Here is a 17,407-nt window from a genome sequence, read left to right as displayed (position 1 = left end):
TGAGTTTTTTTTTTCCATTCGCCATGCGGTATCGAATTCCATTAAAACAGAAGTCGAAAGTTAAAAATGAAACACACGAAATTGCATGAAACACTGGAGGAAACGCTGGAGAGCCTGGTGATGCGACATTAATTGTTTTATACTGAAACTTGCCTTCAAAAAGTGCTTTCTTTGTCTTATCCATGTTACAGGAAATAAAAAACCTGCAACTGCGTTAATTGCGTTATATTTTTTTAATGCGTTAATTATTTCAAATTAATCGCATGCGTTAACGACTAATTTTTACAGCATTAATACATATATAAACATATGTTTTTTTTAGAATAATTGAAGATTTGAGAATGAACTTTCTGAATGATTCCACGTTTCAAACAGTCCAGACAGCAGATTATTTACTTTGTTGAATGATTCAGTTGTTTGAGTGAATCGTCTCACTCAATAGACTTCACTACCATCTACTGGAGGTTTTAGATTCTTATTTTGAGGATTATTTTTATTTAAAAAAAATAAAAAAAAAACATTTTATTTTCATATTCAAATGCAATAAAGTACAATAAATTTTATTCTTTAAAATACACAGATTGATCACACAGACAAAATAACTTTGTCATCATTTACACACATTTGTGTCGTTTAAATCAGTATGAGTTTCTTTGTATTGTAGATTATTTTTCCAAGTGTTCACTTGCTTGCTTCTTTCCACATTTAACACAATGATGTACTGAAATCTTCTATTGTGGAAATTTTGACTCAATTTTATAACATTAAACATGAAATTTCCTCAATAATTTGCATTAATTCAATTCAGGATAACCAATAACTTTTAAGTGGTCACTTATTTGTATTTTTTCTCCAGGGCTGCAAGTATTACATGTAGTATGACTAAGGGACTAAGCCGAAAAAAGAAAATGAACAAATGAATAAATCAGTGGCTATTGTTTTTAATATTGAGATTGTAACTAAAAAAAATAAATAGAAATGTTAAAATGTCTGTTTTTCTCTTACAGCCTTAAGAGGTGTCAGTGGAGCAAAATCAGCTCCTCTTTTACCAAAATCCAACATCAAACCTGCAGTCCGGAGCTCTTCCCCATCTACAGCCAGTGTTTCAGAGGAACCAGATGATCAATCCAGGTAAATCAAATCACAAATATGACCACACTTCATCCATTTTACAACTCCAAATCATAATAGAGATTAATGTGTCTGTGAAAACCAAAACATGAAGCAGTGATGGTTGAGCACATCTCACTAGCTGCTGTTTTAAATGCTGTTTTAAATTTATTGATCAATCTGACAAACATCTAACCCAAGATTAGATTTACTTTGTACCTCAGTTTGGTAGAAGGTTGAATGAAGTTCCCCACCAGCCTTACAGAAAATTTGGACAGTTAGAGATGAAAATGAAGCTGATATTCTTTCTTCTAGAAATTGTTAATTATCTATTATTAAGGAATTGGGTAACACTATATTTTGATGGTCCATTTAAGTATTAGTAGACTGTCTGCTTAATATCTGTTGAAAATATAGTTAGCTTGTAAGCTCCTTCAACAGACATTTAACTGACTACAAGAAATTTTGCAAGTACATGTCAATTTACACTAACCCTAACCCAAACCTAACAGTCTACTTATAATCTAATGAGAAAACTCAAATGAACCATCAAAATAAAGTGTTACCTCTTCTTCTTCTCCTTCTTCCTATAGAACCTGTTGCTTTTAACATAGTTGGAGATGTTGTAAGCAGGGGCGTAGTAACTGGGGGGGACAGGGGGGATACACCCCCCTCACTTTTAGAGACAGACCATTTAGAAACAGGTGATTTAAAAATTGAAACTTTTGGATTTCACACAGTTGTCCCCCCACCCCACTTTTAAAATGTCCACTACGCCCCTGGTTGTAAGAAAGTAATAATGTAAAGGGTTAAATAGTCTGTTTGTAGTAAACATGGTTTTGGATAATGATAGAATAGTTTGTGCAGACACACTGAGGTTTATCCAGTGTATAGAAGTCTGAATCATCAACATTATTTCATATGCTTCTAAAAACACGTTTCCCAAAACACATTACTATAAATTGATTGTTCAACTCTTTACATTATTACTTTCTTACAACATCGTCCTATAGAACTTGTTGCTTTTAGCATAGTTGGAGATGTTGTAAGAAATTAATAACGTAAAGGGTTGAGCAGTCTATTTGTTTAGCAAACGCTGGACATTCGTGTAGTAAACATGTTTTTGGAAGCGTGTGAAATAATGAGGATGATTCAGACTTCTGTACACTGAATAAACCTCAGTGTGTCTGCACAAACTACACTATCAGTATTGACTTTGAAGAAATACCACTGAATATTTTGTTTGGGAAGCGCAATTGTCATGAGGGGAATGAATACTTAATGACCTTAAAACTGGGTGCTCTTATTATTATTGTATTGGATGTCACATTCTCGTGTTACAATGTTTGTATTTTAAAACATTTCTAAAACAGTTCTGATTTCACAGTAAAACTTTAGAATTTTATATGGATGATTTGCTGATGTTGCAGTGACTGATATGTTTAGACTTTGGGTCAGGTAAAGGGCAGCGCTGGACTGTATTCTTCAAAAGTGTATTTCTAAAAGTGCGCCCTAATGACGCCAGTGGCAACTGCAGTGTGCGTTATAAATGACTGGATGCTGTTCAAACCTCATGCCAGATTTTTGTCACTGGGACTGGATCGCAATACATCACAAGTGAGTTCAAAAATATATATTTTTATTACAGACATACACAAAAACAACTGTAACAATAAAGAAGTGAATAATACAATAACAAGACACTATATTTAAACAGCAAAGGTGTCAACGGGCTACTCCAGCATGAACCAGTCATGGTAAGGCATCTGTCCTAGAAGAATTCTGTGCTCTGGAATCTGCTGCAGACAAGCCCACATCAGATCACAGCATTCTGTGAAAAACAAAAGGAGAGGTGAGATTATTATTATTATTATTAAACTGACTTTTAACTTGTTCTTTGATGATCATCTCACCTTGAGAGAGGGTAAATCTGGACCAGTCATGCTCCAGGTAGTACAGGTCATACGTCGTTGGGAAATCTCCATGCAGCATTGTAAAGAGAAGAACCCCAAGAGAATAGACAGTTGCTGGTTTGGCATGGTAACATCCTCTTTGGTAAAACTCTGGCGGCATGTACGCTTCTGTGCCTGGAGGAGAGACATTTAGTTAAATCTGTGTCAGCATCATGTTGATATATATACCAGATGGGTTTCAGGTGTGCTAATTACTGAGCTTTTAAACCGTATATTAATAATGCTTATGTACATTCATAACTAGTGTTGTCAAAAGTATCGATACTGACACTCATCACAGTCATATTTGCTGAGCGTGTAAACACCAATGGCCAATCAGTAATGTTTAACAGGTTCAAATGGACGTTTTTAAAATGTCAGTCCCAAAGTTGATACATTTGACAAACCTATTCACAACACCTACCGGAAAAGGTGGAGTATGCTGATTCCATCATGTAATCTCCGCAGCCGAAGTCCACAGTGTTTGGGTTCACAAGCAGGTTTTGCAGCTTAATGTCCCTGTGGAATACTCCTCGGTAGCAGCAAACATTGGCAGCGTAAACAGCTTGGCCCATGATAGTTTGTGCCGTTTGCTCGCTGAGGACGCCTCCGTTGAGTTGCAGGAATGCCTCCAGATCCATACTTGGCGTAGGCCGCTCCATGACCATGACATAATGGTCTTTGAAGACCTGCCAGTCTAGGAGCTGAATTATATTGGCACACCTGGAGCCACTGCTGGCCATACTTGCCAAGGTGATCTCTAGAGGTGGCTGGTCATGAGACTGAAAACAAAATAATAATGTTGGATTTCAAACAAGGGTTTTTAACCACAGCCTGTTGTCCTCTATTAAATATAAGACATTATGAGTTGAACACAGTGACTGAGAAGAGAAAAACAGAAAGTGTAGTGTACTTACAGAGCAGAGATCTTGCATACGTGGTGTCATCTGGGCAAATTTAACAGCCACCTGTTGAAAGAAATAAGTGAACAATTAACATGTGCATCGAGATCATTTTATTCAAATCCTGAACAGAGGTTTCATCAATTTGAATTCTCAGAAATGTCAAAACAATGAAAGCATGTTTCTGATGATGTTCTTTAAAGAGCCCATATTATACATGAAATAGGGTCATATCTTGGTTGTAAGGGTCTCCAACAACAGTCTAATATGCATGCAAGGTCAAAAAACACTTTCATGGTCTTATAATATGCATTTATTTTTACCTAATTATCCCAGCAACTCCTGTATGAATCATCCAGTGATTCATTTGTTCCCAAACCCCTCCTTAGCGCGAAGCTAATCTGCGCTGATTGGACCGATGACAGCCTGTCGCGATTGGTCGACTGCCTTCAGTCAGAGAGTGAAATTACCAATAGCTAATCAGCAATATAAAAAGTAATCACAGTTCATACACGCTCGCTAGTGTAGGCGTGGATTTTAGCTGCCACACACACACAAAAACACACACACACACACCTCCGGACGACAATGCTCACGCTTCCGCCCGCACCCGCCAGGTTTTAGCCTGAGAACCCGCCCCGTTTTCTGCCTGCCGCGAACGATCCCACTAAAGAGCGGGGAGAACACAACCAAAAATCACCCAGCTATACAGTCCAGACAGCCAAGCTGTCTGTATAAACACACACACAGCACCAAGCACACAAAGCTCTCGCTCGCTCGCTCGCTCTCTCTCTTAAACGCGCGCACTAACACACATACACACAAGCACCAAGCAGACACATCTTTCTCATTCGCATAGCAATATCCGTGATATTCTTAGACAGCCCACTCCCGTCCCAAATTAAACCCGTTACCGACCGCTCCCGCGATTTATTCGGAAATTTATTCCCGCGCCGCAGAAATCTGGCGCGGGGACAGCCGCGGGTATGCAGACCTCTACCACGGAGCTCCCTAAACAAAGCAGCATGTGTTGCGTTTTTAACGTGACTTTGCACGCGATAAGAGAATATAGCAAGTTAACCTGATACAGTACACTCGGTTACAAGTAACAAATCACAACTAAATACATTTGCAAGCTAGAGTCAACGAGGCAACAACTTTAATCGCACGTACTTACACTTGAGAAATGGAAGAAACTCATCCTGACGTCCATCAGTAAGTTACTCTTTAATGATCCTTCCTTTAACAAACGCAGATGAAGTATTCTTTGTAGCATGTAGCTTCCAGAAGTTTCCAGTAGTTTCCAACTGCTTGGTTATAATGCTGATGTTTCATCTTTGGGTAGAGACTCGATATAATATCCATCTGCAGTGTGACTTCAATCGACCGGCATGTTTGTGTGCGTGTGTTTGTGGGTGTATGTGTGTCTGGGTTTCTGCGTCAGAGGGCGGGGCCTCAGGTTTGAAATCTCCCGGGTTTGCGCGTGCACTCGAATAACTTGGTTTCGTTCGTACGTCATGGCGAAACACCTAATGACTCGGTATCAAGGCGACTCGTTTTAAGCACTATGAGTCGACTCTTTTATAGATGAATCAACCGTTTTAAACACTGTATTCTTACAGATTTAAGCCTTAGCTGGATACGTCACTTCACTTAGAGCTGTGTTACACACTACATGGAGGGGAATTTTCAAAAACCCATAATATGGGCTCTTTAAATAGTGAACTTCATCAAAGGATTTGAGTCCACAAAAATGAATACCTGCAGATCATCCTGTATGCGGATCCCCTCAAAAACAGAGCCGAAACCTCCTTCACCGAGCTGCTTTCCCAGATTGTAGCGGGAGCTGATGTCATCTGTTAAAAAAGAAGAAAATTAAGCTGACTGGACATAAAATCTTATTAAATTATAAACCACAGAGTTTACAACAAATAAGACTTTCTCCATAAGAAAAAAGATTATAGGAAATGATGGAAGTGAAAACTTCTTTACTCTGTTAAACATCATTTGGGAAACATTTAAAAAATGAAAAAATAAAATAAAATCATGAACGGCGAATAATTTTGACTTTAACTGTATAATTTTAAAATGTTTGATATGCCTAAACAAATGTTATGAATTCCAGCAATAAACTTACTATTGTCCAAACAGGTCTCATCATCTGCTGTAAGACTCAGTGCAGAATCATCAGCGGAGTCATCTTGTGAAACCTTCTGATTCAGTGAAGGCTCCGAGTCTTCATCCAGTGCAGAGTCAATGTCAACCTGCACAGAGTCTCCGCTGAACATTTCAAAGATGCCATCTGATGAGAACTGCTGGCTCACTGGAGGTTTAAAGCTGTTCACTTCAGATTTCACAGTGTCAAAATCTTCTTCTGCTGAAGCATCAGGAATTGAAGGTTGGAGAACCTCCAGCTCCAGATTGTTCACAGCAGTGTGAAAGAATTTCGAGCTACTGATCGGCTCGTCCTGAAGGTCGTGGATCTCCAGCACAGGGAGCGGATCTAAAGAGGGGAAGGAATATCATTAATATGATTCTGTAACTCTTTTGACTAGATATTTGAAAAGTTCATTTGCAAAAACACTACTCAATGTATTTAATAATTATTCATGATCTTCATGGTTTATGTGCATTGAAGTGATAATTAGCAATAAAAAATTATGTTTAAACTATATATCTAAAGGCATAAATACAATTAATTATGAATTTCATTTGTTAAACACAAAAATAGGCCTATTCTGAAGAATATTCCTGAAATCAGCAGCCATTAACCTTCATTGTAGGAACTCAAAATACTGGAAGTGAATGGCTGATTTCAGTATGTGTCCAACACAAGAACGCATCTCAAACAGGTTTGAGGAGTAAATTATGACAGAATTTTCACGTTTATGTGAACTGTCCCTTTAAGAAACTACCTAAAATTCTCAAATGTTTCCAGTTAATTTTATTTCTTATCTTTAAACAGCTACTCTGACATGTTTGGTGTGTTTAACAGTGTGTTTTAGTAATTAAAATTCATAAACCTAATTTACCATCAACAGTTGCTCTTCTGGAGAAACAGGCTAGGAAGAAGGAAGACTTATTCTGTCTCCCTGCCTGTTTTCTTGCAACGACGGGCGGGTCATCGGTTATCGGATGATGGTGGTGTTCTGCCGTGTTGCCGGTGGATTTGAGTGGCTCACGGGGTGGTTCGTGTGCACACTTGATACCAAACGCTTTCTTTAAACGGGAAATCAACTTTGAAAAGGCCATTTTATCACCGTTTTTTGGAATCGCAGTAACTTTAAATAACTTTAACAACTAGTGCAGGACTGCGCTAGACTGACTGGCTAATTCGCCTTAAAGTGCTCAAACATCCACGTTATACAGACACACACACACACACACACAGTTATATATATATATATATATATATATATATATATATATATATATATATATATAGGCCTATATAAATATATATAAATATACAGTTGAAGTCAGAATTATTAGCCCCCCTTTTAATTCGTTCATTCATTTTCTTTTCGACTTAGTCCCATTATTATTCAGTAGAATGAACCGCCAACTTATCCAGCATATGTTTTACACAGCAGATGCCCTTCCAGCTGCAACTCATCTATGGAAAACCTTTTAATTTTCACTATTAAATATTTCCAAAATTATTATTAAAGAGAGCAATGAAATTTTCACTGTGTGTCTGATCATAGTTTTTTGGAGTTTTATTATTTATAGTATAATATAAATATTACTTATTATTAAGTCTTATTTGTTTTGGCTAGAATAAAAGCAGTTTTTAATTTTTAAAACCACTTTAAGGTCAGTATTATTAGCCCATTTAAGCATTTTTTTAAGCAAAAAAAAAAATGTAATGGTTTGCAGAACAAACCATCGTTATACAAAAACTTGCTCAATTACATTAACCTGCCTAGTTACCCTAATTAACCTAGTTAAGCCTTTAAATGTCACTTGAAGCTGTATAGAAGTGTCTTGAAAAGTATCTAGTCAAATATTATTTACTGTCATCATGGCAAAGATGAAATAAATCAGTTGTTAAGAATGAGTTTTTAAAACAATTATGTTAAGAAATGTGTTGAAAAAAATCTTCCCTCCGTTAAACAGAAATGTGGGGTGGGGGGATTTAACTTTATTTTTATTATTATTATGTAGTTTTTTTTAAATAACACTTTACTAATAATTTACTATTTATTTAGTATAACCCATACTACAAAACTATTTATTTAAAATATTAAACAAAAAAAGTGTCTCTTGAAAACAACTGATCCCACACATTGTTCCCCACAGTTACATACAGTTTACTTGATTATGATAGGTCCTATAAAAAAGCACCAAATAAAACAACGCAGAAGAGAAGATAAATAGAAGAAAAAATGGACAAACACAGGTAATTTTATGTAGGTAACTGAATGAATATAGTCTTAATACACTGAAGTAAAAGTTGTGCTAAATATTGTGTGTAATAACACTTGTTCCAGAGATGCAAAATTTTGTTCCACCATTTCAATGTTTCTGTCATGTCATAGTGCATCTGGGGTGGACAGAAACAAATTAAGTGTAGCTGGAATCTTGTCTGGTCGCTTAAAGTTAGGGCATGGTGTAATTTCTCATTTTAATAATAGTTTTAAAAGATATCTGTGTGGTATTTAGTGATTCATTTTGTTTTTAATTTAAATGAACTAATTTAGTAATGTTTGTATGTAACTGGACTTTTAAAGTTTGATCTAAAACTGTTTCTTCTCATTTAAATAACATTAGTGACAACATTAGAAAAACATACAGTTGAAGTCAGAATTATTATCCCCCCTCAAATTTTTTCTTCCTTTTTAAATATTTAGCAAATTATGTTTATTAGAGCAAGTAAATTTTCACAGTATGTCTGATATTTTTTCTTCTGAAGAAAGTCTTAATTGTTTTTATTTTGGCTAGAATAAAATCAGTTATTAATTATTTAAACATCATTTTAAGGTCAAATTATTAGCCCCTTTAAGGTTTATTTTTTCAGATAGTCTACACAGAACAAACCATCGTTATACAATAACTTGCCTAATTACTCTAACCTGCCTTGTTACCATAATAAACCAAGTTAAGCCTTTAAATGTCACTTTAAGCTGTATAGAAGTGTCTTTAAAAAATAAATAGTCAAATATTATTTTCTGTCATCATGAAAAAGATGCAATAAATCAGTTTTTAGAAATGAATTATTAAAACTAGACAGTCTCTCTTCCGCTTAGACTGCAGTCTCTTCATTTGAGCATTTGTTTGTATTTATTTGAATGTTTATTTGCAATTTAAATAAACCTTTTCTGTGAATTATTTACTTTTATGAATTCTTTTTTACATGAAAAATGTTTCAAATAAAATATTATGAAGAAAAATATACATCTATAGTCAAAATTAAGTTATCCATGCATTAACTAAACCCGCCAGTAGGTAGCGGTAATGCCCTGTCTTAAGTGAATAAGACAGTTATTCAGTAACTAAGCAACGGTTGTATTTATGAACAGGTCAATGAATCGACTCTGACAATTAATTTCAACCACAGATTTATTCACCAAACTAACCCACTCTAGCCTAAATAACCACTGGATAGATGTAAGCGCTACCAGGTTGGAAGAATGATTAATATTCTTGAGATTGAAGATTTTTGTTGACATTAATTGCAGTGGATTTTATAGAGTTACAAGAAAAGATAGAAAATGGTTTTAACTGCGAACTGTACTGATTTTATGTGTGAACATGCTACATGCTGACACAGCGCTGATCATAAGTAACCAACTCTTCCAGAATCATCAGTCATTTAAAAGGTGAATCCCAACAAACACACAACGTTGCCTCAACGTAGCGACCTCCTTACAACGTTGTACTAACCTTGCAAAAAGGTTTAGGATTCTACGTTGTGGCTAAAGGTTGTCACAACGATGTCAGATGCACTGAACATTCTTATATTAAGCAATGTGTTCCCTTTATTATGAAGTCAAAATCATTTCACAGGTAAAAACTGACTCAAATAATCAAATTAATAATGCAACGAGAAAAAGGATGATGAGAAAAGGATAAACGTTGATTCTTGTTTGAGATTTATTGGAAGACAGAAACAACATGCTAATTCATGCTAGAATCATGCTAACAACATGCTAATTCGGGCTAGAATCATGCTAATTCAAGCTAAAATCATGCTAGTAACATGCTAATTTATGCCAGAATCATGCTAACATGCTAATTCATGCCAGAATGATGCTAACAAAATGCTAATTCATGCTAGAAACATGCTAACAACATGCTAATTCATGCTAAAACATGCTAACAACCTGCTAATTCATGCTGGTCTGGCTTGTTTTAGTTGTTACTTATATACTTTTATAACTATAAGTATATAGTTGTTACTTATAGTTGAAACTATCATGTCTTTGGAAAGAAACCCATGCCAACATAAGAAGAACATACAAACTCCACACAGAAATGCCAACTGGCCCAACCGGAACTCGAACCAGCCAACCTCTTGCTGTGAGGTGACAGTGCGAACCACTGAGCCACCGTGCCACCTGGAGGTCATATCTTCTTCAATGTTACAAAGTTGAGGTGTAATGCTACACAAGAATGATGCTTTGGTTGGGTATGGCTACTTTGGCTCTCAGTTTTGTGTCATGATTTGATTTGATTCGGATTCACAAGTTCTAATTTGTATTCTTGATTGAATTCTTCAGTGTGTTAACATGAAAATATATAAAGCGAGAAGTTTGTAAGTTCCACACGCTGTTGTTGAAAGAACAATGTATTTGTTCAGTGGAACAGTGATGTTCAGTAGTATTGCTGCTTATTAAACTGAAATACACATTCATAAATATGTTAGAATTTTTTTTTTTTATTATTAAAATCAGCTCCATTATTGGTCCTGTTTTAAAGTACACGGCTCTTCTTGAGTCTATACTTAGAGCTTGGAAAAATATCCATTGTAGCCACAAAGGCTCTTTAGATCCAAATTCGTCTGTTGTAGTGACCTCAATCAGCTCCCAATAGATTAAAACAAATTCCACCTTGTTTATTTTTTCAAAAGCCATCTCACTTACAAATACACCAAATTAACACTAAATAGTTCTAAAAATATACTTTTTAAGCTGTTTGGACAGACATGTGTGCAAGTATAGTGTATAGACCATCATATTCGGGTGATATAAACACACACAGTCCTTTTTTTTCAATTAAACAACAAAAAACGGTGGACCAATTGGAGCAGTTTTCAGACCGACTTTACGTAGGAGTGCGGTCCCCCCGCCCACCAATATTGATTGACAGCCTTGCGTCACGATCATATCCTCAGTTTCTTGTTGCACGTCTGCCATTTTTAGCGTGTGAGTCAAAGCGATAACGCTAAAGGAACACCCTTGCTCTATTTTTTGATGAAAAGCTCATTGGGCTCAACACAAGATCAATATTCTCCACATTATCGCTGTAATCGGAATTATTGCTTGTACCTTTTGCATGACGCCGTGCATTTTGGAGTTCTGGGCAAGGGTTTCTGTCGGCATGCACGCGGTGGAGCTTCGGGCCAGCGGCTCGGCGCTGCGTGGGTTTCTGTCAGGCTGCACGCAGCGGAGCTTCGGGTCAGCGGCTCGCCGCTGCATGGGTTTCTGTCAGCGTGCACGCGGCGGAGCTTAAGTTAATAAAGTGTGTTTAGTTATTAGTTTCGGTGTACAAGCTCGGCACTTTACACCGAGACTATACAAAGACACAAATGATTTTGTACTCAGCTTGGTCTGTGTCCGACTCGTTCATGTACGGCTAAATGCTCATCCTAGCATAGCTTAGCTTCTTCCTCTGTCTGTCAGCCTGTCTGTTGAAAACACAGAGCGTGGGAGCTCTTGGCTCTGCCCCCTTGTTACATTGGGCGGGAAGCCGAAACTGTGAAGCAACACGCCCCTAAACAGCAAACCGTGTAAACGCCCACAACATGACACTTTTTAGCACATTATAATAAAAACATCTGAACTGTGTGTTGAACTTAATCTAAACTGGTGACCCCAGAAGAACCATAATATTAATATTAAATCATAAAAAAGGGAAACTATGTGCCCTTTAAATTTCCATCAGCACTGATGCCTACAGGCTTTTTTTAGGTTCTCGTTCTGGAGGTGCCGTCTTACATGACGGTCCATGCCAAAGGAAATGTGGACGGGTACGTTCTCGAAAATCTGAAAGCAAGGCTGGAACAGTGGTTGAGGTCAAGAAGAAGGAGCAGCCTGAAGAGCAAGAAGATGACATTGTTGATGCAAGCGCTCTTGATGATCAAGGTCAGTGGAGTGCAGATTACATTCTGTACATTTCATCATCTCCTATATTTGAATGCATTTTAATTGTACACACAGGTGACAGTGATTATAACCAGCTGATGAGGAGGCCAGATCCAGACTGGCTGTCAGGCACTTCACTCCTCTTCCCTCCTGCTCTTCATCATGTCCCGTGTCTACCTCACGGAAATGTCCTCGCAGGATGGTGGGACCTCCTCGCAAATTTCTTCCAGATTCAGGTAAAGGGTAAATCTAGCTTTTTGGGTCATAGAGGTAAAATAAGTGAAGTTTCACAAACTCATTTCAAAAGGAGTGTGATATTATTGACAGCTGGTCCCTATCGGTAATCATTATCTAGCCAATCGTATTATTCCAAATTTAACATAAATATCCAGCCTAACTTTACTCCCTATCTTCGCTTTGGAAGACCCCACCCATTCATCCCTTCTCCCACCTCCTCAATTCTAGGATTGGGCTACACGGAGGCTCATCGATCCCTCTAAATGCTCATTGACCAGATGGGAGCGATGAGCTCATCTATTGTCATCTATCATCGTCGATTGTCAAGTGATGCGATTTCGCAGGTCAGAGTTCACCTAGCTTGAACTTTGCACCACAGCGAACTGCGAAACTTAACGCATGACCCTGCGTTTCCAGTCTGACGTATCAGCGTGTGTGAATGGAAGTCTATAGGGAGAAAAGTCAAATGTGACCGCAGCTTAAGTGTGAGTTCTGCGATTACACCTGTAATAACAAGAAGCACCTGCTCAATTATCAGCTGTCCCACACCAACGACAAACCTTTCAAATGTAAAGAGTGCAAGTATGCAACAAGCAAAGAAGCCTTCCTGGTGTCCCACATCACCATTAAGCACACTGGAGAGTGAGGTAATTATTAGGAATGTTCATACATCAGGAAGGGCTGGGCGATTAACAGCAGACAATTTTCATGCACTTTTTGTCAGTAAAGCTGGTTCTAGTAAACATCCAAAACATTTGTTCAGATGCAGTAGCGTTTACTACACACTACACAGAGTCATTGTACACTGATAAGCTATGCAAACTCAAATAATAACAGAGATAATCATTCTGTAATAATGACAGCTGTTTGCGTCACTTTAGCTCATTAGCAGAGACTGAAAGACCTGTAATGGATGTGACAAAGCAGACATCCAAAACATGCAGTGTTGGTGGTCCTCCAGGAATGTGGTTGAGAAACACTGATTTAAAGGTATGTAAATCACCCATTTAAGGACCTAACCTATTTCATGTTTTACATGTTTAATTTTTGTAGCTTCAGAAAATTCAATAAGGACCAGATATTCATAAATGTTATAGCAGCCGTTTTAACATTAATATATGATTGAATTGCTTCTTGTTACAGTTATGAAATAGTTTGTCAACAGCTAGGAAATGTTCATGGGCCAGTGACATCACCACATAGTATGTTGTTACTCCAATCTCACTTCATAACAATCGATTGTTTGAAATAATCTGGAAGAGTATTTCATAGTCTTGTGTTTATTAGACATAATGAATCAGTGAAAATAGTACAATATTCTGTTTATTCCACAAGCACTAGTGGTATTTCCTGGGTTTCTTCATGGGCATTTTGGGTTTCTGTGAAAGCGCCCTCTGGCTTTTGGCAGAGATTTACTATAGATCACACCATCCCTCCCTGACAAGATATGCATGAGAATGTATAATCTGCTCAATCGAGTTTGCAATTTTTTTTTAACAATTAATGAAACAGGGCTGTTCAATATTTGATTCTGATTGGCTAATCAACATTTTCAGATCTGCAAATTTATTTTCATGGAAGCAAACAGCCAAAGAAGTTCCAGGCAGGCACTATGCTAAATGATTTCAATAGTTTCATAGACCACAAATGGCAAAAGTTTAATCACAGCAAAACTATAGGCTTTGGTTGAGATAGCTAAGAATCTAGTCCCTGACACAGCAGTAGTTTGAATACAACAATGTCTTTAGGTGTGGTAACTGTAGTACAAATGGGATAAATTTACTCTGATCAATTGAAGTTGCAGAGTAGTTTCTAACAATTCAATGCCTGTCATCAATTTTTCCTCAGTTAAATTGGTGGAATGTTTTCTGATCATGTCTGTTTGTCTTTACCCAGGTGAAAAGCCCTTCTCCTGTAAAATGTGCCACTTTACGACACGACACAGGAAGAACCTGCGACTACATGTGCAATGTCGCCACCCTGAGACTTTTCAAGAGTCGAACACATCCAGATGAGCCGATCTGACGACGACAGACGCCTGTTTTCACCCTGAAGCAGATTGAGGAGCTGAGGTTACAGCATGAAAACCAGGAATTTCAAGAGACCATTGTGAGTACATGGATGTGCATCTTGTATGTAACGGGCAGAAAAATTCTAGTATATTTTCCCAAAAGTCTAAACTAATTTTCTTTAAAGTAAATCTGAAAGTAGTAATAAATATGCTACACAAATTAACTTACGTATTAACTAATGTATGAATGTTTTGCTTACTTGATGTGAAATGCATTATGTAAATCACTTTTAAAAGTGTCTCTATTTTGTTTTTTGATAAAAAGGGAAAAAGTGCTACTTATATTCAGGAAGATACAATATATATTATGCTTATTCCATGGTCTGATGAATTCTTCATTCCGATAGGCTGGAATGTGTGCAGTATAATAGTTGAATGCACAGTTAGGTCCAGTCAGTTTTGATCACAGTTCTAAGTAATTTTGCCACCCTAAAACATTAGTAGTAACTATAGTAACTCAATGAAAGTTGCTGGAGCTTTTTACCTGACACGCATTTCTCTCCGACATGTGCATCACCAGGGAGTTGTTGGGGTCAACCACCTTGACAGTATTGTCAAAAATATTTGTGGAGAGGTAGCTGACATGTTATTATGAGTTATTAGATATGCCATGTCATACACACACACACACACACACACACACACGATTTCAGTCAAATATTGAACTGCTGAGACAAATACTAGTTTTAACTTGTATATAACCTGGCAAATGAAGCGACGCAGTGGCGCAGTAGGTAGTGCTGTCGCCCTACAGCAAGAAGGTCATTGGTTCGAGCCTCGGCTGTGTAAGTTGGCGTTTATGAGTGGAGTTTGCATGTTCTCCCTCCGGGTGCCCTGATTTCCCCCACATACCAAAGACATGCGGTACAGGTGAATTGTGTGATGCCATCTTCCATCGCGATGTTTCACTTTAGCCATTGTATGTTGCCAAATGGTTGACATCGCCCAACCTGAATTTAAAGTTGATGGTGTTATTTCAACAATTGCTGCTTGCAAAAAACTGAGTGGAAAGAAAATAAGAAATTCATCTTTTACAAATGACAAATAATGAATTTTATCGATACTTCAGGTACCCCATTTGAAAATTACCTGTATTGAATTCCACTAATTGTATTAAAGTTTGTTAAAGTTGTTTAAAACGGTCAACATGTTTTAAAATGACACATAAAAAAAAATCATCATTATGACATTTTAATAAATATTAAGTGTAAGTGAAATGTTTAGTACAGGAAGGATTTTCGTGGCACTATGTATGCTGGAGTCTGAATTGCAAAGATTCCCGACTTGAAATAATTTGTGATTTAAAAGTCCTTGAATTTGGTGTCCATCAAAGAGTGGGACACTAATAACATATGACATTAGGCCGTACGTAAATTCACTTCAGTTCATCTTCATTTCTATATTTCTATTACAATGTAGATTGTGTCCAAGTAGCTTAACATAAAAGTTCTAGTTCAATTGAAATTTTATTATTATTATTATTATCACAGCTGAAAGTCCAAACACTGTAGAGCAAATCCATCAATGTGCAGCTCCACAAGTCCTGAACCATGCAAGCCAGTGGCGACAGCGATTAGGAAACTTCAACAATTGACGAAAGTGAAGGAAAAAACCTTGAGAGAAAGCAGGCCCAGTTTAAATTTTTGTGCTGAGCTGCAGTCTAGGCGCCGGTGGCTGGAGTACACGTTCATCATGAAAAAGCTGCAGGAGGGAAATTCGACTTCCAAAATAAAATGAAAGCACTTTAATATAACATTGTGTTTAAAAAAGCGCACAGACTGACAAAACATAAGTGTAGCGGAAGTAGCTTTGGATTAAAGTCTCTACCAGTGTAAAATAAATATAAATGTGTATATATATATTTTTTTATCCTAGACCCACATGGCCTTGCATGTATTTTGAGGCCTCATAAATGCACCAGCTGCAGTTTTGCCTCTAAAAACATGAAAGACCTGCGACGCCACATGATGACACACACCAACGAGAAGCCTTACTCCTTCCAGGTGTGCGGCCAAAGGTGAGCAACTGAGAATCATTCAAATAAATTAGCAAATCTTAGAATTTGTTCTGTTTACATCATTAATACTGACACAATCATAAATGTTTCCCCAACACAGAAACACATTGTCCCTCATATTAAAACTCTCATAAATAATTTTAAGGTTCAACCGTAACAGCCATCTGAAGTTCCACATGGAGAGGCTTCACACTCAGGGGCCGTCTCCCTATTGAGCTCGCTCCGTCCCCTCACAGCAGACCATCATCATCAACAGCGATGAAGAAGCTTTAGCCACAATGCAGAGTAAATGCTGGAATGAATATATTTGATTGGAGGAACTATGACGTCAATGTTTATGCAAAAATCCTGAAGCGAGTTCTGGTTCCCTTTTCCCAAAGCCAATGGGTTTCTTAAATGTGATTTTGGTTAAATCACTTAAATAAGGTTTGTGCCTTCCTCAAGCTCAAGATACTTTCACATTTTATTTTACGACACAAACCACATCAGATACATCCCACTTTTGAATTTTTTTTTTTTTATCAGAGACAAACGTCATTGAGCTGAACTGCTCTGGAATGCAGCCCTCTTTAAATTTACAGGTTGTGTTGGACATTTGGATTTGTCTGTTATTTGGTGGAAGTGTTTTCAGAAATCATATTTTATATAGGTTGTTGTATGTTTTTCTTATTGGGCCTTCATATTGTGTGTAGATAATGACTAGCCAAGACTATCATGACCGATTCATTTGTTTCATCAGGGTTTCATCAGGTTCATTTATTTGAATAAAGCTATTTAATAAAGATTCTGCTTTCCATAGGACACTCTGTCTC

General features: G+C 37.2%; 1 protein-coding gene and 1 long non-coding RNA gene across 2 annotated transcripts; one reads left to right on the top strand and one right to left on the bottom strand.

Moving 5' to 3' along the window:
- Window positions 1-2,843: 2,843 nt before the first annotated feature.
- pimr140 (Pim proto-oncogene, serine/threonine kinase, related 140) lies at window positions 2,844-7,216 on the bottom strand. The gene is made up of 7 exons (NM_001126424.1): window positions 6,997-7,216; window positions 6,102-6,467; window positions 5,726-5,820; window positions 3,980-4,030; window positions 3,487-3,832; window positions 3,024-3,197; window positions 2,844-2,941 (listed from the first exon to the last, which is right to left on the bottom strand). Exons 1-7 carry the CDS (start codon window positions 7,214-7,216, stop codon window positions 2,844-2,846), a joined length of 1,350 nt encoding a protein of 449 aa, NP_001119896.1.
- Window positions 7,217-9,714: 2,498 nt separating this feature from the next.
- LOC141378037 (uncharacterized) lies at window positions 9,715-17,391 on the top strand. The gene is made up of 11 exons (XR_015478401.1): window positions 9,715-9,786; window positions 12,097-12,270; window positions 12,346-12,506; window positions 12,736-12,851; window positions 12,925-13,154; window positions 13,389-13,497; window positions 13,651-13,709; window positions 14,404-14,616; window positions 16,454-16,595; window positions 16,741-17,021; window positions 17,121-17,391. It is a non-coding gene; the product is annotated as an uncharacterized LOC141378037 (long non-coding RNA).
- Window positions 17,392-17,407: the final 16 nt, after the last annotated feature.

This window comes from Danio rerio, chromosome 2 (assembly GCF_052040795.2).
Source record: "Danio rerio strain M-AB ecotype USA chromosome 2, GRCz13ab, whole genome shotgun sequence".
Classification (NCBI taxonomy): Eukaryota; Metazoa; Chordata; class Actinopteri; order Cypriniformes; family Danionidae; genus Danio; species Danio rerio.
Note: the sequence above shows the minus strand (reverse complement) of the source record. Positions and strands in the feature narration are given on the sequence as shown.